Source organism: Rhinolophus sinicus, linkage group LG01 (assembly GCF_036562045.2).
Source record: "Rhinolophus sinicus isolate RSC01 linkage group LG01, ASM3656204v1, whole genome shotgun sequence".
Classification (NCBI taxonomy): Eukaryota; Metazoa; Chordata; class Mammalia; order Chiroptera; family Rhinolophidae; genus Rhinolophus; species Rhinolophus sinicus.
Window position 1 is genome coordinate 180,172,746 of NC_133751.1, and position 18,572 is coordinate 180,191,317.

An 18,572-nucleotide genomic window follows, 5' to 3' on the forward strand; every position below is an offset into this window, starting at 1 on the left:
AAAAATATATTTAGTTTACTTAAATAAACCAGGTGATGCAATACGTACTTCACCTCGAGTGAGTGGCCCAGCTGTTTGTGTATTTTACCGCATATGGCCCTTGGTAAAAAACGTTGAAAAAAGTTTGGACACCCCTGGACTAGGGTGATAGTGCAAATTAAGAATTGGATAGATTTGAGACATTCTCTGGAAGTAGAATGGCATGATTTAATGATGGATTACACATGATATTTGACTTGTATGCTGCTTGCATTTTTTTTTTATGAGCAACTGATTCATGGGAATTCCATTTTCTGAACTTCAGAAGATTAAGGAGAAGCATCTTGGCATGGTTCAAGAGGTCTGTTTTTGACATATTGACTTTGGGATACCTTTCTGGCACCCAAGTTGAAGTGTCACATTGGCAGTTGGTGTGCTAGGAAGAAGTCAGGGCTAGAGAGAGAGATTTGAAAATCATTTGCACATAGCTGCCATTGAAAGCTAAAGGGAAAATAGATGAAATTACCTGGGAGGAAAGTATAGATAAGAAAGTATAGATAAGGCCAGGACTGAGCACTGAGTTGCCCAAACTTGGAATTTGAGCAGAGAAGGAGGAGCCAGGAAAGATGATTGTAGAGGAGTCCCCACAGAGGTAGAAGGACTAATAGGAAAGTGTCCACTTCAGAGAAATCAAAGAGGCTTTCAAGGAGGCTGGCGTGCTAAATGGTGTTGAATGCCACTAAAGAGTATGGTAAGGTAAGGTCTGAGAAGTAGCTTGTGTGTTTGATAAGATGGAATCTCTGGTTACTTGGCAGGAGCAGCAAACAGAGGCTTTATTAGGGGTGAGTTAAAAAGAGGATAGAAGATGAGGAAGGAGAGACATTTCCTTCAAGAAGTTTTGCTGTGAAGTGGAATAAAAAAAAAACTGGGGCAGTAAAAACAAAAACGTAAAAAACAACTGGGGCAGTAAAAACAAGCAAACAAACAAACAAGCAAGTGAAAAACTGGGGCAGTAGCTAGAGGGGGTGTGGAGTCCAGGTGTAGAAAAGTACCCCAAACCCAAGCATTAAAAAAAAAAAAAAAGTAGTTGCTGGATTTCCTGTTTCCAAATAATCTGACCATATGTCTTCCTATATGTCGTCATAGACTCTTTACTCTCAGTGCATAATTTGTGCTGAAGCTACTTATAAATATAAGCTCTTTTAGCATGGCATGTATCACACTAATTTGCAAACCCATATGTCTCTGTCTCTCTTGTTAGATTTTGAGCTCTCTGACAGTGGTTTTCTCACTTTTTTATTCTCTAGAGACTAGCACAGTACTTTGTACTTTAGCCACCGTTCAATAAAATTGTTTATTGAAATCTGCAATTTAACAGTTTGTTGAAATGCAGTTCATTGATACAGACTTAAGTATTTGCCTCTTCTGCCAGTGACCCTGACTGACATTGGTTCTAGTTTTGGTCTTCACATTGATTACTCACTAGGAGGAATTGAGGAGTGATTCTCCCACTTTCCTTTCCTTAAAAGTCATAGAAGACAAGGGTCCTCCTGGGCTCAATCTTCTAAAGGAGTGAAGGCAATGGTTTACCTGCCTTGGGACAATCCATGTGTGAGTGTGTGAATATGTATCTGTGTGTGGGGGGTGGGGGGGAAGGGCGATGCAGCCTCTGGAAGGTAATTATATTTGGACTAATTTTGATAATATTGCAACACAATATATGTATTTTATAATATATTGTTTGCAAAATACTTCTTATGTGTATTTTATCCTTAAAACAGCCCCATAATAGGTATAATTATTCCTAAAATACAGGTGAAGAAACTGAGGCCCATTGACTTGTCCAAGTTAATCCAACTACTCTAAATGGCAGAGGGACTCAAACCTGGGTCTCCAAATCTAGATCTCTAAACTCCGAACTCCAAATCCTCTGTCCCCCTCCCCCCTGCAACACACACACACACACACACACACACACACACACACACTTCAACTGGATCAAGGTGGCCAATAGAGAGTTCAGGACTAAGAGAAAAAGTAGGGTTCAAAAAGAGTTAATAGAGGATGACAGAAAAGAAGTAACAGGGTCAGTGAAGGTGGGTATTGGAAACAGGATAAGATCACGGAGGGCAGTGTACAGGGTTATGCTCAAAGTGGGGTCAGAAGGAAAAAGAATTAAACATTGGTTCTAGGTTCCCGTCCTCTATATGTATATGTGTATGTGTGGGGGTGGGGTACCTTCACATACATACATAAATAAGTGGTATTATTTAATTTAACACCCATTTATCAGGAATCTGAAAGGAGTATACGATCGATATAGCTCATACCCTCAAAGAATGTAATTACCAACTTGTTAGGAAAACAATGAAAATAGTAATTAGAATGCACAGTTCAGAAAATCAGTGATCCAGGAACTCAGCCTTTGGAGAGATGGGGTTATGGGGTGGGGAGAATCAAAGAAGCAAGGGAAGGTTCAGAGCAAAGATGGAACTTCAGCCAGGCCTTAAAGGAGAGATAGATATAGCCCAGGGAAGAACATGTCAGATGAGAAACACGTGAAGGTTGAGTCAGATCAGCAGGGAATGTTTGCCAGGCTAGTGAGGCTGCTTTTGTGGCTACAGTGACATGCAGGTGGGTGACAGGGGCTCGGTGGTGGGTGGGGCAGGATAGAGTCTGGTTGTCAGAAGCCAAGCGGAGGGAATTTAGACTGATTCTATTGGAAGTAGGGAGTCTTTGAGGATGTTTAATCAGAAATGATCAAAGAGGAATTTAAAAAGCATACCACAGAAAGATCTGGGTTTTCAAAGCAGAGCTGTAGTCTTTGTATCTTATTCTACTTAGCCATGAAAATAGAGGGTGTGTGTGTGTTACACTCTTTATTCTTACTGAATTAGATTACATTTATCTCCCTAGTTAAAAACAATTTAGACCTTTGTTTTAAAAAATGGATGCTGAGATTCTGAGTGGTTGAGATTTTAGAAAAGGGCCACCCAACTCTTGTTGACATCTGGGAGCACTTTACTATGTGGGTGAACCTCATGCAAGAAGATAATGACCAAAATGAGCAGCAAAGACCTTCTGATGACATATTGTAATTTGGGGAATGATTTAAATAGAAATGCTTCTCATCTCATACCAAAAATAATTAGTGGATTAAAATAACTAATCACCAAATGTAGGTAAGCAAATGCTAACTTATTATTTTTAGAATGAAAGCACAAGGCTATATGAGAGTTGTTGAAACATGTTCATAAATCCTGTATTATGACATATAAATAACCATTAGAGCAAGCATATTTTAATAAAATGTAAATATATTTAAATTAAATATTCTTCTATATCTGAGTTACTTTTATGTAATATATGCCTAATAATGTTACACTTCTCTCTCTTATTCTTTTTTTTCTCTTTGCTCATTTATTCAATTCTTTAAATTCCACATATACGTGAGATCATATGGTATTTATCTTTCTCCCAACTGACTTATTTCATTGGCATAATTCTCTAGGTCCATCTATTTTGTTGCAAATGGTAAGATTTCATTCTTCATTATAACCGATTAATACTCCATTGTATAAATGTACCACAGTTTCTTTCTTAATGCGGTCATCTACCAATGGACATTTCTGTTGTTTCCAAGTCTTGGCTACTGTGAATAGCGCTGCAATAAACCTCTTATTATTCTTTCCTTGTCTAAGTTTTGTTTTTGTTTTTGTTTTAAAGATTTTATTGGGGAAGGGGAACAGGACTTTATTTATTGGGGAACAGTGTGTACTTCCAGGACTTTTCTCCTAGTCAAGTTGTCCTTTCAATCTTAGTTGTGGAGGGCACAGCTCAGCTCCAGGTCCAGTTGCCATTGCTAGTTGCAGGGGGCGCAGCCCACCATCCCTTGTGGGACTCCAGAAGTTGAACTAGGCAATCTTATGGTTTAGAGCCCATTGGCCCATGTGGGAATGGAACTGGCAGCCTTCGGAGTTACGGAGTTACAAGCACGGAGCTCCAACCGTCTGAGCCACCCGTTCCTAAGTTTTGTTGACAAAACCTGTTCTGACATATCTTAGCATTCTGATCTCAAGCTGGGCATTGTACAGTCACTTTTATTTTTTGCTAAAAATAAAGAACAGTAGTTTGAGCTAAAGGGCCTCTTTTGTGTGTGTGTGTATTACAATGTATAGCATTTAAATTGTTATACACATTTAAATAAAGCATTTAGGCCCCAACCTACAAAAACTAGTGCCCCAAGTATTTATTTGCAAGTGAGTTGTCTGAAACAACATGTTTTCCCATAGAAACAGTGAGATAAATAATGGTTGAGTTCTTGGTCTAATCTGCAAATGTTATGTGATTTATGATGTTCAAAGATGTGTGTTTGCCATGAAAAATACAAATTAATTAAGTAAATAAAAACAATACTTTTGCAATACTCTGTAATTTAAATAAGAGAAGGAAAATCCTTTGGTATTCAGTAAGTAATTTTTCATGAGTGTAGGTACTTAAAGAAAATCATGTTTGAAGGGACAAGGATGAAGAGTTCCCGGGAAGCTATGCAGCTCTATAGCGCAGAGGAGAAGGGGCGGGTGAGCGGAAAGCAGCTCGGGATCCAGCCGTTCTGGAGCCTTGGGCAACAGGAAAAACATGCGCCCTTATGCGTACACAAATCAAAATATCCTCTCATATTTGGACTCAATCGGAGAAAGTTAATAAAAGCCCTACACTTTGGAAAAACATCTCTATATAAAACCCCGCGTTGCTAATCTGTTCGTACACTACTGTCAATTCTCATAACCCGCCCTCGGAGGTGGGAGTGGGGATGGGGGATCCGAGGGACCCGCTGCCACGCGGCGGGAACCGCGGGCTGATTGGAAACGACTGTTTCCTTTGCGTGGAGACAGAGTCGTAAAACAAACAAGCAGCAGCTTGTCTTTATTTGAAATGTTGATACTGAATTTTGTGCATCATAGATTTTTTTGACGTTAATTTTTTATTTTCATTTAAAAATGTTTGATTTTTAAAAATATTGCATTAAGATTATTTATTTTGACTTGTCTTAATTACCGAAGTGTTTTGTTTTGTGTCCTCTTATGCTTCATCCCAATCCGGGACACTGGTGGGAAGCAGTGAGGAAGGAAGCCCCCCACAATGGGCCCCCCACGTTGAACTTTTATCCTTCTTTACTTTCTCTCTCCCGCCTTCCCTCCCCATCTCTCCCTCTCCCTCTTTTTCCTCCCCCCCCTTCCTATCTTCTTTATTATTTTTAATTTACTTTTCTTACTTTGGGTCTCCCACTCCATCAGCTTTCCCTGGCTGTTACTCGAGGCTCTGCCATGGCCGGGAGCCAAGTGGCTCCTGGCAGCTGGGGAGAGCAAAGTATTTCTCAGGGGAAGAGGCCTAAACAATTTGCACAGATTATAAAAACTCGATTTTTAAAAACGTGGTTAAACCCTCTCAATTTCAGAACCTTGGGGCCAAGTTTGGTTTGCCCAGCCCCAACAATTGCTAGGCTTTTATGTATATGATAACTGCAGTTGAAGGACAAAGTAACTGGGTGGGGTTAAGAAAAAAAGAGTTTTTAAAAAGGACATGTGTAGATTTGAGAAAGAGGTGGAGTCACCTTGGTTGTAAGTGGCAAAGTCCAAAAAAAATTGGGGTAAATGTGTGGTGGGAGGATAGATTTGGGGTTTGGGAGGAGTATTCTCTTGAGTAAAAAGGAGTTTAGAGGGAGGAAAAGTTGATTTGGCCAGTTCTCCATCCTGGCCACCGGGTGGTGCTGTCGGTACAAGGCTGGCTGCTTTCTGGAATTGGGATTGAAGGGGTTCAGGCATCCTAGGATGGAGCTAGGAAGAGGGAGTCCCGAGTGTCTGCCACACAGTTTGCGGGTATCAAAAATTTACAAGTTAGGTTTTTGTAAGTTATGTTTATTTGTATTTATGTACCCACAATATATGCATATTTTAAAGCAATAGTAGCTTGCAGGAGCCATTTTCAAATAATACAAAAACTCTCCTACTTCTAGTACTATGGAGTGCGCTAAGCTTCAGCATGAAAAAGGACAGGTTTCCAATCTCTGACTGACAGAGCAAGAAACTTTAGGGCAATGTTAGAGAAGGTTATGGGAGCACTTACTGCGTTTCACAGAAATTAACAATGACAAGTTGTACAAAAGTACCATTATTCTTCAGTCTGCAGCCTCAGCTTTCTGTACTGAACTAATTGTTCTGATTGTTTGTACATTGATTGTGAGATGCTGTTAGAAAGAGAGGCATGGAGTTGGAAACTGCAGATGGAAGGCACACACCACAGCTTCTACTTTCAGGGAGGCATATTTACCGTCTAGAGAAAATTCTTCTCTGTGAGTTAGGAAACCATTCTGACCACCAAGGAACAAAATTCCCTGCCATGTATAAGGGAACAGTGTGCTGAGTTGTTGGACCCATTGCGTGTCAGGGAAAACTAATATGTGACAAGTTGCCTTATCATGGAACCTGATTATGCTATATTTACAAATCTATTCTTTATAAAAAGAACATTAAATCACTCTTTAAAAAATCATGCTGTTATGTTGAAAGTGGATTATTAAATATAAAATTGGTGTCCTCCATTTCAGTGGGCAACAAATCATCCGTTCAAGTCATTTCTGGAATTTTCCATGAATGCATTCAGACTCAAGAAATTAAAACAAACAAGCAATCATACAGATGCGAATAACAACAGAGAAAACATCTGGTCTGTAGAAACGTAATTTTATTTTTTGCTTATCTTGGAAATAGGGAGTCTTTCACTTTTCCTGTATATACAGATTCCCAAGGATTCCTGTACAGTTTTTAGACAAATGGTCCTTTTTAGGTATAGTGTTCAATATAGTTGCATTGTTTCACAAGCTAAGCCATTCTGTCACAGGAACACCTTGCAATTAGATTTCTTTACCTGCCTGTGAAATGTCTTTTTTAACCTGTCATTGCTTTTCAGTAGTTTTAGAATATGGACCTGCACATATGGAATCACTCAGCATTCTTGAGCATTCCATCTGTAGTTCAGTTTTGATCTACAACAGGTTAAACTACTCTTTCATAAGTGAAGGCCAGGATGTGGGGAGAGCCTGAACGTGAGACAGAATCTAGTATTACAGCTAAAAGCGCAGAATTTAAGGCTAGAAAACTGGTAACAGGGGCATTTGGCATTTCTGAGCAGAAATTCCCAGGGCTCTAGAGATTGTCTTCTTAAATCAGTAAGAACTTGTAGAATTTGGAAATATGGCCATCTTGTTCCACATGTGTTTTCATTAACTCATTAGTTTTGAAGCTTAGTCTTTCTTGAAGGCAGTGGAAATAGAAGATAACAGTGGCACTTACACCATCAACTTCATGGTGAAAACTAAGTACAAGTAAATAGCATACTAACATGCAATTATAATATGATGGGATGACCGCAAATGCATATAAAGGTACAAAGGAGACTGTCACGCGGGCTGTCATGAGGGGACTCATGCAGGGTCTCTAGTCCCGCTTCCCACATAAGAACGCAGGACATGGTGAGGCCAAAAAGGAACACCCACAGAGCCATAGATAGGGGAGTCATGCCCAAACCGCTCTTGCTAGCTCAGCCACCATCTCCTTGCTAGCCCCCATTTGCTGCTAGCGTAGCCACAGCAGTTATATTAGTGGCCAGTGGCTCACTGGTTACAGCTGATGGCCATCCAATCACAGTTGATGGCCATTTACTGCCTGAGCCAGCACCTTTCCACGTGAGGCGGAAAGCCTGGAAACTGCACTCCTGGCTCTGTCCCCACAGAGACCCAGATACCATTTGCTGGCACTTCTGCATATTGTCAACAGACAGCACTCTCAGCATGTTAAAGTTTCGAGAGAAAAAAAAAGCTTAAAAGTACTCCAGGAAGAAGGAAGATGTATGATTTAAGAATCGTACTCTAGCTTTTATTTGGGCCAAAGATGATGTCACATGCCTCCTGATTAATAAACTAGAGTCACCTATTATTGGTTCACCCTAAATATAATAACTAATTTAAATCTAGGCCTAACAATCAATGAGGAATGAGACCAAACAGAGAGATTGTGCTTTTTGTGCACATCAGTGTCTCCTTATTAAATAAAATTTGGAAAATGTAGTGGTCTTTGGGGGGCTTTTTAAATATTTTCTACTATTTGCTAGTTTATTAACCTTGAGAAAGTTATTTAAATTCTCTAAGACTCTGTACCCTTGTGACTAAGTGGAGATAATAATGGTGCCTACTCATTGCCATGGAGTTGGAGGATCAGCACAGAGCCTGACACAGAGCAAGTTATTATTATTATTATTATTATTACTACTACTATTGTACTTTTATCTAAAGCCTCACCTCCCCCAATGGAAGTTGGCAGGAATATAAGGAAGTAAATAAATAATCGAAATGTGTGGATTTTATGTGAACATGTTTTTAAGAATATTGTTCTTCTTCTAGTATTTTTATTTAGAAAATTCTAAAACACACAAAAATGAACCTCCGTATAGCCATCCCCTAGTATAAACAATCATCAACATTGTTACCAATTTGGGTATTTTTATTCCCAACATTATTTTTCTGGAATATTTTAAAGCAAGGAAATTCTGTCATTCCACCTATAAATACTTTAGTATGCATCTTTAACTGTAGGATTGTTTTAAAAACATAATAACCATGCAAAATTAAAAATAAATTCTTAAGATCATCTCATACTATATTTAAATTTCCATAATTGTCCCAGAAATGTCATTTTACAGTGATTACCAGGGAGTGCGGAGTGGGGGTAATGGGAAAATGTTGGTCATGTATATATATAAATTCAGATGTAAATGATGAATAAATTCTGGAGATCTAATGTACAGTAGGGTGCCTATAGTTAACAATACTGTATTGTATACTTGAAATTTGCTAAGGGAATAGATCCTAATTGTTCTCACACACAAAAAAAGTTAACTATGTGAAGAGACAGATATGTTAATTAGCTTGATTGTGGTAAATATTTCACAATGTATACATATATCAAAACGTCACCTTGTGTACCTTAGATATATACATTCTTTATTTGCCCATTATACCTCAATAAAGCTGGGGGGGGAAATGATGTCATTTTATAGTTGATTTATTCAAATCAGGAGTCAAACAAGGTCTACATATTGCATGTGTGTCTCTTAAGACTTTTGAATTCTCTTCTTTTTTATGCCATTGTTTTGTTAGAGAGATTAGGTCATTTGTCCTTTCTGACTTGGCTGTTTGCTTCCTTGTGGTGTTATTTAACTTCTCTATCCTCTGTACTACTTATAATTTGATTTCAGATCTAGACATTTGATTAGATTTAGACTAAACTTTTCTTTACTCAAAAATACATCACAGGTGGTGCAATGTTCTTGTTGCACCACATCAGGAGGCACATAATGTCTGGATGTCCCAAATTTTGTGGAGCTAAGATTGATCAGTGGATTCAGAATGGCGTCCACCTGACCCTTCATTGCAAAGCTCATCAATCTTTCACCTAATGATTTTAGCATCCATTGATGATTATAGCCTTTGTCTATTTGCATTAGGGATTGCAAATAGTGAATTTCTACTCCTATCATTTCTTCTGCCTTTATTAGCTGAAATTCTTAAGAATTTTCCCCTCTAATTATTTGATAACCTAGGAAAAACAATTGGAATAGAACAGGCAAAATACATACTTGATTTTTCCCCCCTTTATCAATATTCAGAGTAATGAGTTAGTGCACTAGAAACCTCCAAGTGACTATTTTTGTTTATAATCACTATAAGATTATGAATTTTACATATGTTGTATGTTTTAATCCAGTACAGTCATTATTCTTTTTCATATTCAAATTGTCTCATCTTAAGCCAAATGGGAGTCCCTACAAGTTGGCTCCTATGTCCTTTTGACATGACTCCCATTAATTTAAGATTAGCCTGGGATATCTTTCTTGATAATTTCTAAGGTTTCATGCTCCAGACATTCAGCCACCATTTCTCCATAGATGCTTGGTTCTTTTTAGCTGCCTTCCCCATCTGTCTCCTCGTACCTGCCCCTAAAGAAAGGAGAGTCTGTGAAATGGATCCTTTCAAGGACTTTTTACTTCACCTTTGTGCTTACAACTTATGTCTCCCTGTTTGGCTCCAGAAAGATGGCTGGCTAGTCAAAGACAGGTACGACTCCCCACGGGGGAAGGGGGGACAACCCAAGCCAGACATAGCCATGTGGGGACCATCTGGGGAACTCACGGGGTCCATAGAGGTGGGCACAGCCCCCCACCTTCCCCCAGCTAAGGAGAGCCTCTGCCTCTGTGGCTGCATTCCTTCCCACTACCTGCAGGGGAAGTGACTCAGTGATGTGCTCTCCATCTATTCATATGCATCAAGGTTTTATCCCTTGGTGAAGTACTTTTCCTGGGATTTACAGTTCAGCTGCCTGCAGGCAAGGGTGATTGGCTTGAATCAGTTTCCTATTATAATGTATGGGATTCACAGATCTTGAGATTGACAAGCTTTACTTCTTTTACTTCCACACCTAACTAATAAAAGCCCTGCGTTGGCCCAATTTGGGGCTCAGTCCTTGAGGCTGCAGTCCCTTGGCCCCGCTTGCATTCTACTCTCATCTACTGTCTTTTTTAAGCTTGTGCTGCCCTCCTCGCTCCCCAGAACTCTTGTTGCGCTGGACGCAGCAGAAAATCTTATTTAGCGACCACAAACTAAGCACTAGGATTGCTCATTGCTGTTGAGTTTTCATTGTTTCTAGATCTTTTTGGTTCCTTTTTTTTAAAGGGAAAATATCCTAAGTTCATACCAATGTTTCCAAATCAAATTTAAGATCACATATTTTTACTTGATTTATTTGATTTGATATTTATGTCTATTTTGTCTTATGCTAAAAAGTTTGGTTTCTAATCACATTAGCATAATGACTTTTTAATCCTAAAATACACCAACAGCAGTTTCAAAATAATAATAGTAATACTGGTACTATTAGTAAAACTACTGACTATATTTTCCCTCATGTCTTTGCCACAAAAGGTAATACACAAAAGCATTTTGCTTTTTTCACTTAACAATATATTTTGATGATCACTGCAAATCATTATATAGAGATGTCCTTTTTTTTATATACTTTATTGTGTGGGTATCTATGGATTATTTTTAAAGTTTTTAACACAAACTTCACATTATTTCTCTTGTTGCCATCTGTTGAATGCTTGCAATAATCTATATATTGTAGAAAGGTTATAATTAGACCATAATTCCTAATAATCTGGCTAAATTAAATAAAGACAGAATGCAAAAATTGGAAAAGTGCAGACCTTCAATTAAACATTGTAGTTTGAATATACACCAATTGAGGAAGGAAAAAGGACTCCAAAAATGTAGTGTGGGAGAAGCTAGCCTGAAATTATCAATAACCTATAATTTTACTGCTAATTAAAAAATGCCAACCATTTGTGTTAACACAGATTCCCTGGAAACAGAGCCTCAAACAAAAGCTTATATGCTAACACTTACTTTTGAGGAGGTGGGAGTGTCATGTGCAATCTCAGGGAAGTAGAAATGAGGGGGAAGTGAGAGTAAAGTAGAGAAGGAGGGAGAGCAAATAAATAGAGCGTATTTCTGAGCTGGATCCAGCTCCACAACAACATTGCTGGTTTCATAATGAAAATTCCTCCATGGGACTTCCTGCATTTCTCAATTGTTTCTCCTGGCCCTTGCAGGAAGTTCCTGGAGAAGCCAGAGCCTCTGTTGTTCCATTCAGGCTAGTAACCAGACAAAGGAGTCTCTCCTTGTTGTCAGCTTCTTGTGTGTGGGCTCTTTGGTCTATGACAGTGGGAGATAGCAGTTAACAGTGGCCATGCTTCAAAACAGCGTGCTGGGCTTCTCCCATTAGGAAGCCAACCAGGCCTCTGAGGCAGGTCCAGCCAACCTGGAGTGGCGTTCAAACTGGGTCTGATTCCCGGTTCAAAATGAAATCATCTAAGTATTCCATCCTTATTCAGAAATCTTTGGTAACAAAAATTGTTTCAGACTCAGAGCTAGAAAACATCTTAAGAAGTAATTTAATTTTAATATTTTTCACTGACTTTAAACAAGACCACAAATTATTTTATTTTTGAAAATTCTGAAGGATCTTTTACAATAGCCCTCAGTAACCCATTCTGATATCTAAATATAGCATTTAAACCTTAAAAAAAAAGAATCAGGCTATTTTAGTTCAGCAACTTGTGACTTAGATGAATTACCCCCGAGGTTAATAAAAATGCTAACCTTTTAAAAATTATAAAATTTATGATAATTAGACAGTGATAATAAAAAAACTGCCTCAAACATGGTCTGGAATGTAATTTTTGTATGATGAAGTTAACAATCTCCTTTTAGGAAGAAATCAGCATTGCTGATAAAATATAATCTAATTACGATAAATTCTAATGGAATTAAGAAACATTCTGAGATACTAGCTTCTCTCACTCTCTGTTGATTGTCAATCAAAAGTTTAAGAGTCTTTAACCAAATATTCCTTTTTTGTATTAATGTACCTAGTCACTTTTTTTAAAACTAAATGTCTCTAATTTGAGTGAATCTTTGAATTGGCCTGTTCTAGGTCTCTTCTCTTGTGGCAATTTTGAAATAAAACTTCAATACATGCTCATAATTAAATTATCTGAAAGGTTTTTAAAAATCTCTTGTGAGATTCAGATATCAAATATACATAAATATTGTTGTGATAATAGACATGACTTATTTTTTCCCCTTAATGATAATGCTTTTGTGTGTGTGTGTGTGTGTGTATCCTACATTCAGTCTCACTCAGATTAGTACATTATTGTGGCTATAACCAACCTTAGGTGATTATGACAGAAAAAGTTCTGTTCAGAGACTACAAACTAGCTAAGCTAGATCTTTGACATGCCATTATATTATTATAGTAAACATTAAATTTAAGGAAGGAAGCTGAAGAGAGGGAAGGAAAGAGGGAGAAAAGAAGATATTTCATGCAAACCCCTCGCTCTCCTCCATTGGTTAACTGTTATCTGTATAGTAATAACAACACAGGTGCTCACTAGATAGTTTTTGAATCAATGAATGAATGACTACCCTCTGGGACTATTAAATACACTATTACTTGAAGGCAAAGAGATGGAATAGATAGTTTCAGGTTTCTTCCTGTTCTATGATTCAGTGGTTTATTTTACTACTAAGAGTTGGCTAGGTTGCAAATATATTTTAAAGTCTGAAAAGCAAAATGTTCTCAGATGAAAGGCAGGGAGAAAATACCTCTCAACACGTCCACTTCAGCACCAGGGAAGCCTAATACATATCATTATTATTTACATGGATAAGCAACGTAAATTCATTAAAACTATGTATACCATTAGCACTAACTTGTGGCTGGAATAGGAGCCTTTACTGTGCCAAGTTTTATTCTATCCAAAGTTAGCCATCCTGTTTTCAGTTGTGCACGTACGAGTGCAGGCAGCCGCCTTTCCAATGTATGGTTTCTTGTACCAATAAAAGAAAACTGCTGAAGTCATGAGGCTGCTCCAGGCAGAACCCTCATGTGAGTCATATGAAAGCTCCAGCATTACTGACCTCTGGCAAAAAAACAGTGAACGAGGATAGGAGGGGCAGAGGGGGAGAGGTGCAAGTGTGGGTTTTCTTCTTGAGCCTAGAAGATTATGGGTCAAGAGCTGTGTGCAAAGACTCTCCAGCCTGGATGCAGCTGCCATCGCTGTTGGGAGGGAAGCGATGCACACAGCTGTCAGAGGAGTGCGCCTGTGATGATGGAGGCTGCGATCGAGGTATTTGTATCTCAGGAGGAGCATCTTCCTCTACTGATAAACCAAGGAGGTCAGAGGCTCCCTTTCTGTAGCAGGGTCTGATTTTTCTGCCGTGGGTCTAAACCAATAAAAAGAAAAGTCTATTAAAGTCACAGAGAATTTATGGCTGTTGTTATCAAATTTGGGGATTTTTCTTGTAAACCAAGAAGCAAAAATAATCTTATGTTTTGAGCTGCACGAAACTCACTTGACTTGTAGTCAAGAAAGTAATTGTTATTCTCTTAAAATCCCTGCAGTACTAAACTACAGAGCTGAATCTTAGAAAGGAAGCTGCAGTATTGGTGTGCTGTGGACTCAAAATTCAATAATTAGCTCATGGTTATTAGCAATACCATACTAGGAAATTATTCCCCTAAAGAAATAAATGAAGGGGACATGAAAAAAAAGAAGTCTGAATTAAACAGGGAAAAATCAGAAATTATCCATCAGAGAAATTTAGGTTAACCTGAGTGTTAAAGACATATTTTCAGGTCAAGAAAGAATGTAATGTTTCAGCTATTGATATAATTTTATTTGGGGTTCTTTATTTTAGGGATCTGACTTTGAGGAAAGGTGATTTTTGGAGTGTAGGAAGCTGAGAAAACATTTGAAGAGTGAAAATCAGGCAAATAAAAAATGGTTTAATGCTAGCCACTGATTCTTGACTTTGCATAAATTTTATTCCTGCACTTTCTTTTTTTCTCTAGCTAACAAACCTAAAAGAAGCATCATGTTCCATGACTTCATTTCACCCCAGGGGACGTCAGGCTGTCCGTGACTGGAAGTTCAAGAGTAAAAGGCCACGGAGTAACAGTGATTCTTTTCAGGAAGAGGATCTGAGTCAAGGTTTTCAGTGGGTGAGTGAGCAGCTAATGTTGATCAAGAATGTAATGTGTGCTTGTCTAGGGGGGCTGGCCCTATTTCCAGAGTAATTACTGAGCAGACCTTCCCAAGTACACTCTGGCAAATTTTTCTGGGGGAAAAATAAAATATCAACATTAAAAAAACAAAAACGCTTTCTTTCTTTGCTACCTCTCACCTCTCCCTGTTCCCCTCAAGCAGAAGAAGAACCTCCCTTTTGGGGCAGCCTCATCTTACTTGAACTTGGAGAAGCTGGGTGAAGGTTCTTATGCTACAGTTTACAAGGGGATTAGCAGGTGAGTGACTCCACCAGGGAGAGACTGTAGAGATGAGGATCCCACTCCCCTGATGTGACATTGTAAAGCCGGGTGACACATGGCAGACGTTTGGGGCCTATGCAAGACACCACAGTCAATAGGAAGAAACATGATGATTTAAACAGCCTTGAAAGAAAAGCTTCCCATGCCCCAATTAAAATTAAAATCAGCTTCAGGCAGAGGGAACAGCAAGGAAGAAATCCCAGAGGCAAAAGCAGGCCTAGCCCTTGAAGAGGAGAGTGGAAGGAGATGAGGACAGGGAGGAGTTGCAGTCATGGTAGGGCTGTTGTATAGGGTCTTGTAGATCATTCCAGGGATTTGGATTAAAAACTGTAATAGTGCAAAGACATCAATCATTCTCTAACGTATAGTCTTAACGTACGCTAAACATATTCAAAAGCTACAATACTGTATTTTGCCATGTATAATGCGTACTTCTTTGCCCAAACTTGTGAGGGAAAAATAACGATGTGCTTTATACATGGGTAGTACTAATTCCCTATCTATAAAAATGTTTTTGATTCTTTTATTTATGCTTAGGAGTTAAAAGTGTAACTCTAGAAATCAATAACAATATCCGTATGCAAAATAATACCCTGGAATATGCTAATCGATTTTGTTGAACTTACGAGGAACTTGCAACAACAAAGAGTTCTTGGCCTTCTATGATGCATAAATACTGTAAATTTGTTACCGGTACATAAAATTTCTTGTACCTTGTATATGTTCTTGTGTTTTGTAATTATTTGTTACATAAAATTTCTTGTACCACAATATGTTAAAAAATAAATGCTAAAATTCTTTTGTAATACAAAAAGCAAGTACCTAAATGTTAACAAGTAAAAATTTGAATTAAAAAAATTAAAACGAAAGATTCTGTCCCTGTAAGTTTGGGCCAAAAAAGCGAGTGCACATTATACAGGAGTGCATTATACTTGGCAAAACATAGTAATTAAAATATTATAACACAAGTATAAGAAAAGACAAATAAAAAAATATATGAGTTTAAAAAGACCAGAAAAGTCAAGTCACAAATCCAAGTATTAGTAAGATCTAATATATAATTATGGTGGCATGTCAACTCAGCAGGGAAAAGAAGATGGTCCAACAAATGGAGCTGGGACAATTGTTAGCAATTTGGAAAAAAAAAAAAACAATATGAATTCCCAGTGGATTAGAGTTAAATAAATAAAAAAATCTAAGAACTAGTAGAATAGATAAAAGAATTCCATGTAACCTTTGGGCTGGAAGGGTCTGTCAATACATAACACTTAAGTCAGAACCCATAAGGGAAGATTGGAAATGTCCATGGTGCCCCATCTATCCAAGTATGTTCTGGAGAGCCCCAATTCTGAGACATCTTCATAGAGCTTTCATGGAAACAGTTACCATTGTCAAATTGACACAGTGTATCCTAGAACAAAATCAAATGTGATCCTTTATTGTGGTGCTCTCGACATCTTTAAAATGTTAACGTAGACCAGGACTCTCTAAGAAAGAATGAGAAAATTTAAAAAGTGTGAAGCATTTTCCAAACATATTTGACCAAAAAAAATCTTTTGGTTGTGAGGTATACGGGAGCTCTTTGTTCTATCTTCTCAATTTTTCTGTAAACTTAAAACTATCCTAAAAAAATGAAATCTTAAAAAATAAAAAGAAAACAAAAAACAGCTCTGCCCAGTTTTGGCAAGGGGTTGCTGGAATGGCCATTTTTATGATCAGTGAGTGGTGCGATTACTCTGTGGCACAGTTTGGAAACATGCGTTCAAAACAATAAAAATGTGTCCAGCATACTCTTTAATTTAGCAATTGCACCTTTACCCTATAAAAATAATAGGGGCTGTGTGAAAAGATTGATTTACAAATGTGATCATCACTATATTTTTAAAATAGTTAAAAGTTAGAAAAAATTTAAAAGCATTTGGAATCTGCTGAACACATTGTAGTATATTTATGTGATGAAATATTATGTCATAATTAAATATAATACAAGAATGAAAAAGTTAAATGGAGGAAAAACAAGGTATTAATAAGAAGCTATTATATGATATGAATCCCACTGTACTAAAAGTAATATATTTATACTTGCATTAAAATCTATGTTCTCCAGCACTTAGCTTATATCAGCAAGCAAAACAATAAGTGGAGAGCAGGAGATGAAGAGAGAGAATAGTGGGATGGGGCAGATCAGTAGCACCTAGGAGGCCACAAGAATTTGGCTTGTATTCAGAGTCAAATGCGGAGATACTGGTGTGTTTTGAGCAGAGAAGTGATTTGTTTTGACTTTTGCTTAAAATGGATGCCCCGGCTACTCTGTTGAGAATAGACAGTAGGGTTACAAGTGTACAAGCAAGGAGATTGTTTAGGAGGTCACTACAATAATTCTGATGAAAAATAAGGATGGTTCAGATAAGTATGCAAAGGGAAATAAAAGGAACAATATACGTGAAAATATTATGAAGATGGACTTTGTTGCGGGGGGGGGGCGTGGTCATTCTCTGCTTTTCTCTATTCTCCAAATTTTTATTAATGAACAGTTAGTACTTTGGTAAAGAGGGAAAAGAAAGTCATATATATATATATAGCCAAAAATGTATACATATTTTAAGAAAGGAAAATTGTATTAAAATTGTAATACTCAATATATACCTATAACAAAAGATGAATACAAGTCACGTTTGACTTCTGCAATTACAAGAGGTGCTCAAAGTGGTTACCATCAGCGTCCAGACACTTCTGATTGTGGTGAACTACTGCTTGAGCAACGTTGACCAAAGTGTCCACTTGTATACAGTTTTTTGGTACCCCTGGTATATGACTTTTAAACTTTTTAATTTAAAAATATTGCAGATTCATATGCTGGAATATATTTTGAAGAAAAACTGTTTTTGTTTAACTATGCTTAGTATAAAATTGCTGCTCTGAATCATCTGAATGTGTGCCCTTTCCCCCCATTCTTCTAGGATAAACAGACAACTAGTGGCTTTAAAAGTCATCAGCATGAATGAAGAAGAAGGAGTCCCATTTACAGCTATCCGGGAAGGTAAGAACAGTAAAATGGACCCAACAGATCTATTTTAAGTCCTTGATTTGGGGAAAAAAATGCATTAAGTCTATACATTCTAAATATTTCTATACATCTAGATATTTCTAGAAGTAATATCATTGCAATTTTATTCTTCATGCCAGTTTTCCAAGTATATTTACACTATCATTTTATTTATTTTTGAGGAAATTAAGACTCAAAACTATTGTATTAGTTGACCAAGACTATGAACTCATTGAATATTTACTAAGTACCTTCTGTGTGTTTGGTCCCATGCTAAGTGCTAAGGCTATATCTATACAATCCCAGAAAAATCCATGTAAAAGAGAAAATAAATAATATAATCACACAAATTCTGAGTAAACCATTTGCTTGAAAATAATAAGTTGTTTAGATAGCACTTGAAAAACTCTTTGGGAAGGCATTTTAGTGTTGTCCCTGTGTTTTCTCTGTACCCTGCAGTATGGCAAGTGGGTGAGGAATCTGGTGTCAGTCGAACTTGGGTTTGAATCTTAGATCTATTACTAGCGGTGTGACTGTGGGTA

The 18,572-nt window shown here is 37.6% G+C and overlaps 1 protein-coding gene across 8 annotated transcripts in view; it reads left to right on the top strand.

Annotated features, from left to right (window-relative positions):
* CDK15 (cyclin dependent kinase 15) overlaps nucleotides 1-18,572 on the top strand; it is a 92,772-nt gene that overhangs the window by 4,124 nt on the left and 70,076 nt on the right. Inside the window, exons 1-4 of one of the 8 annotated variants that reach the window (XM_074340174.1) lie at nucleotides 13,569-13,785; nucleotides 14,511-14,660; nucleotides 14,863-14,960; nucleotides 17,945-18,024. In XM_074340174.1, coding sequence (XP_074196275.1) covers nucleotides 13,663-13,785; nucleotides 14,511-14,660; nucleotides 14,863-14,960; nucleotides 17,945-18,024 — 451 coding nt within the window. In that variant the 5' untranslated portion in view covers nucleotides 13,569-13,662. Of the gene's footprint in view, nucleotides 1-13,568; nucleotides 13,835-14,510; nucleotides 14,661-14,862; nucleotides 14,961-17,944; nucleotides 18,025-18,572 lie in introns of those variants that run through there. The other 7 variants (XM_074340190.1, XM_074340182.1, XM_019726818.2 and 4 more) reach the window with 7 other exon arrangements.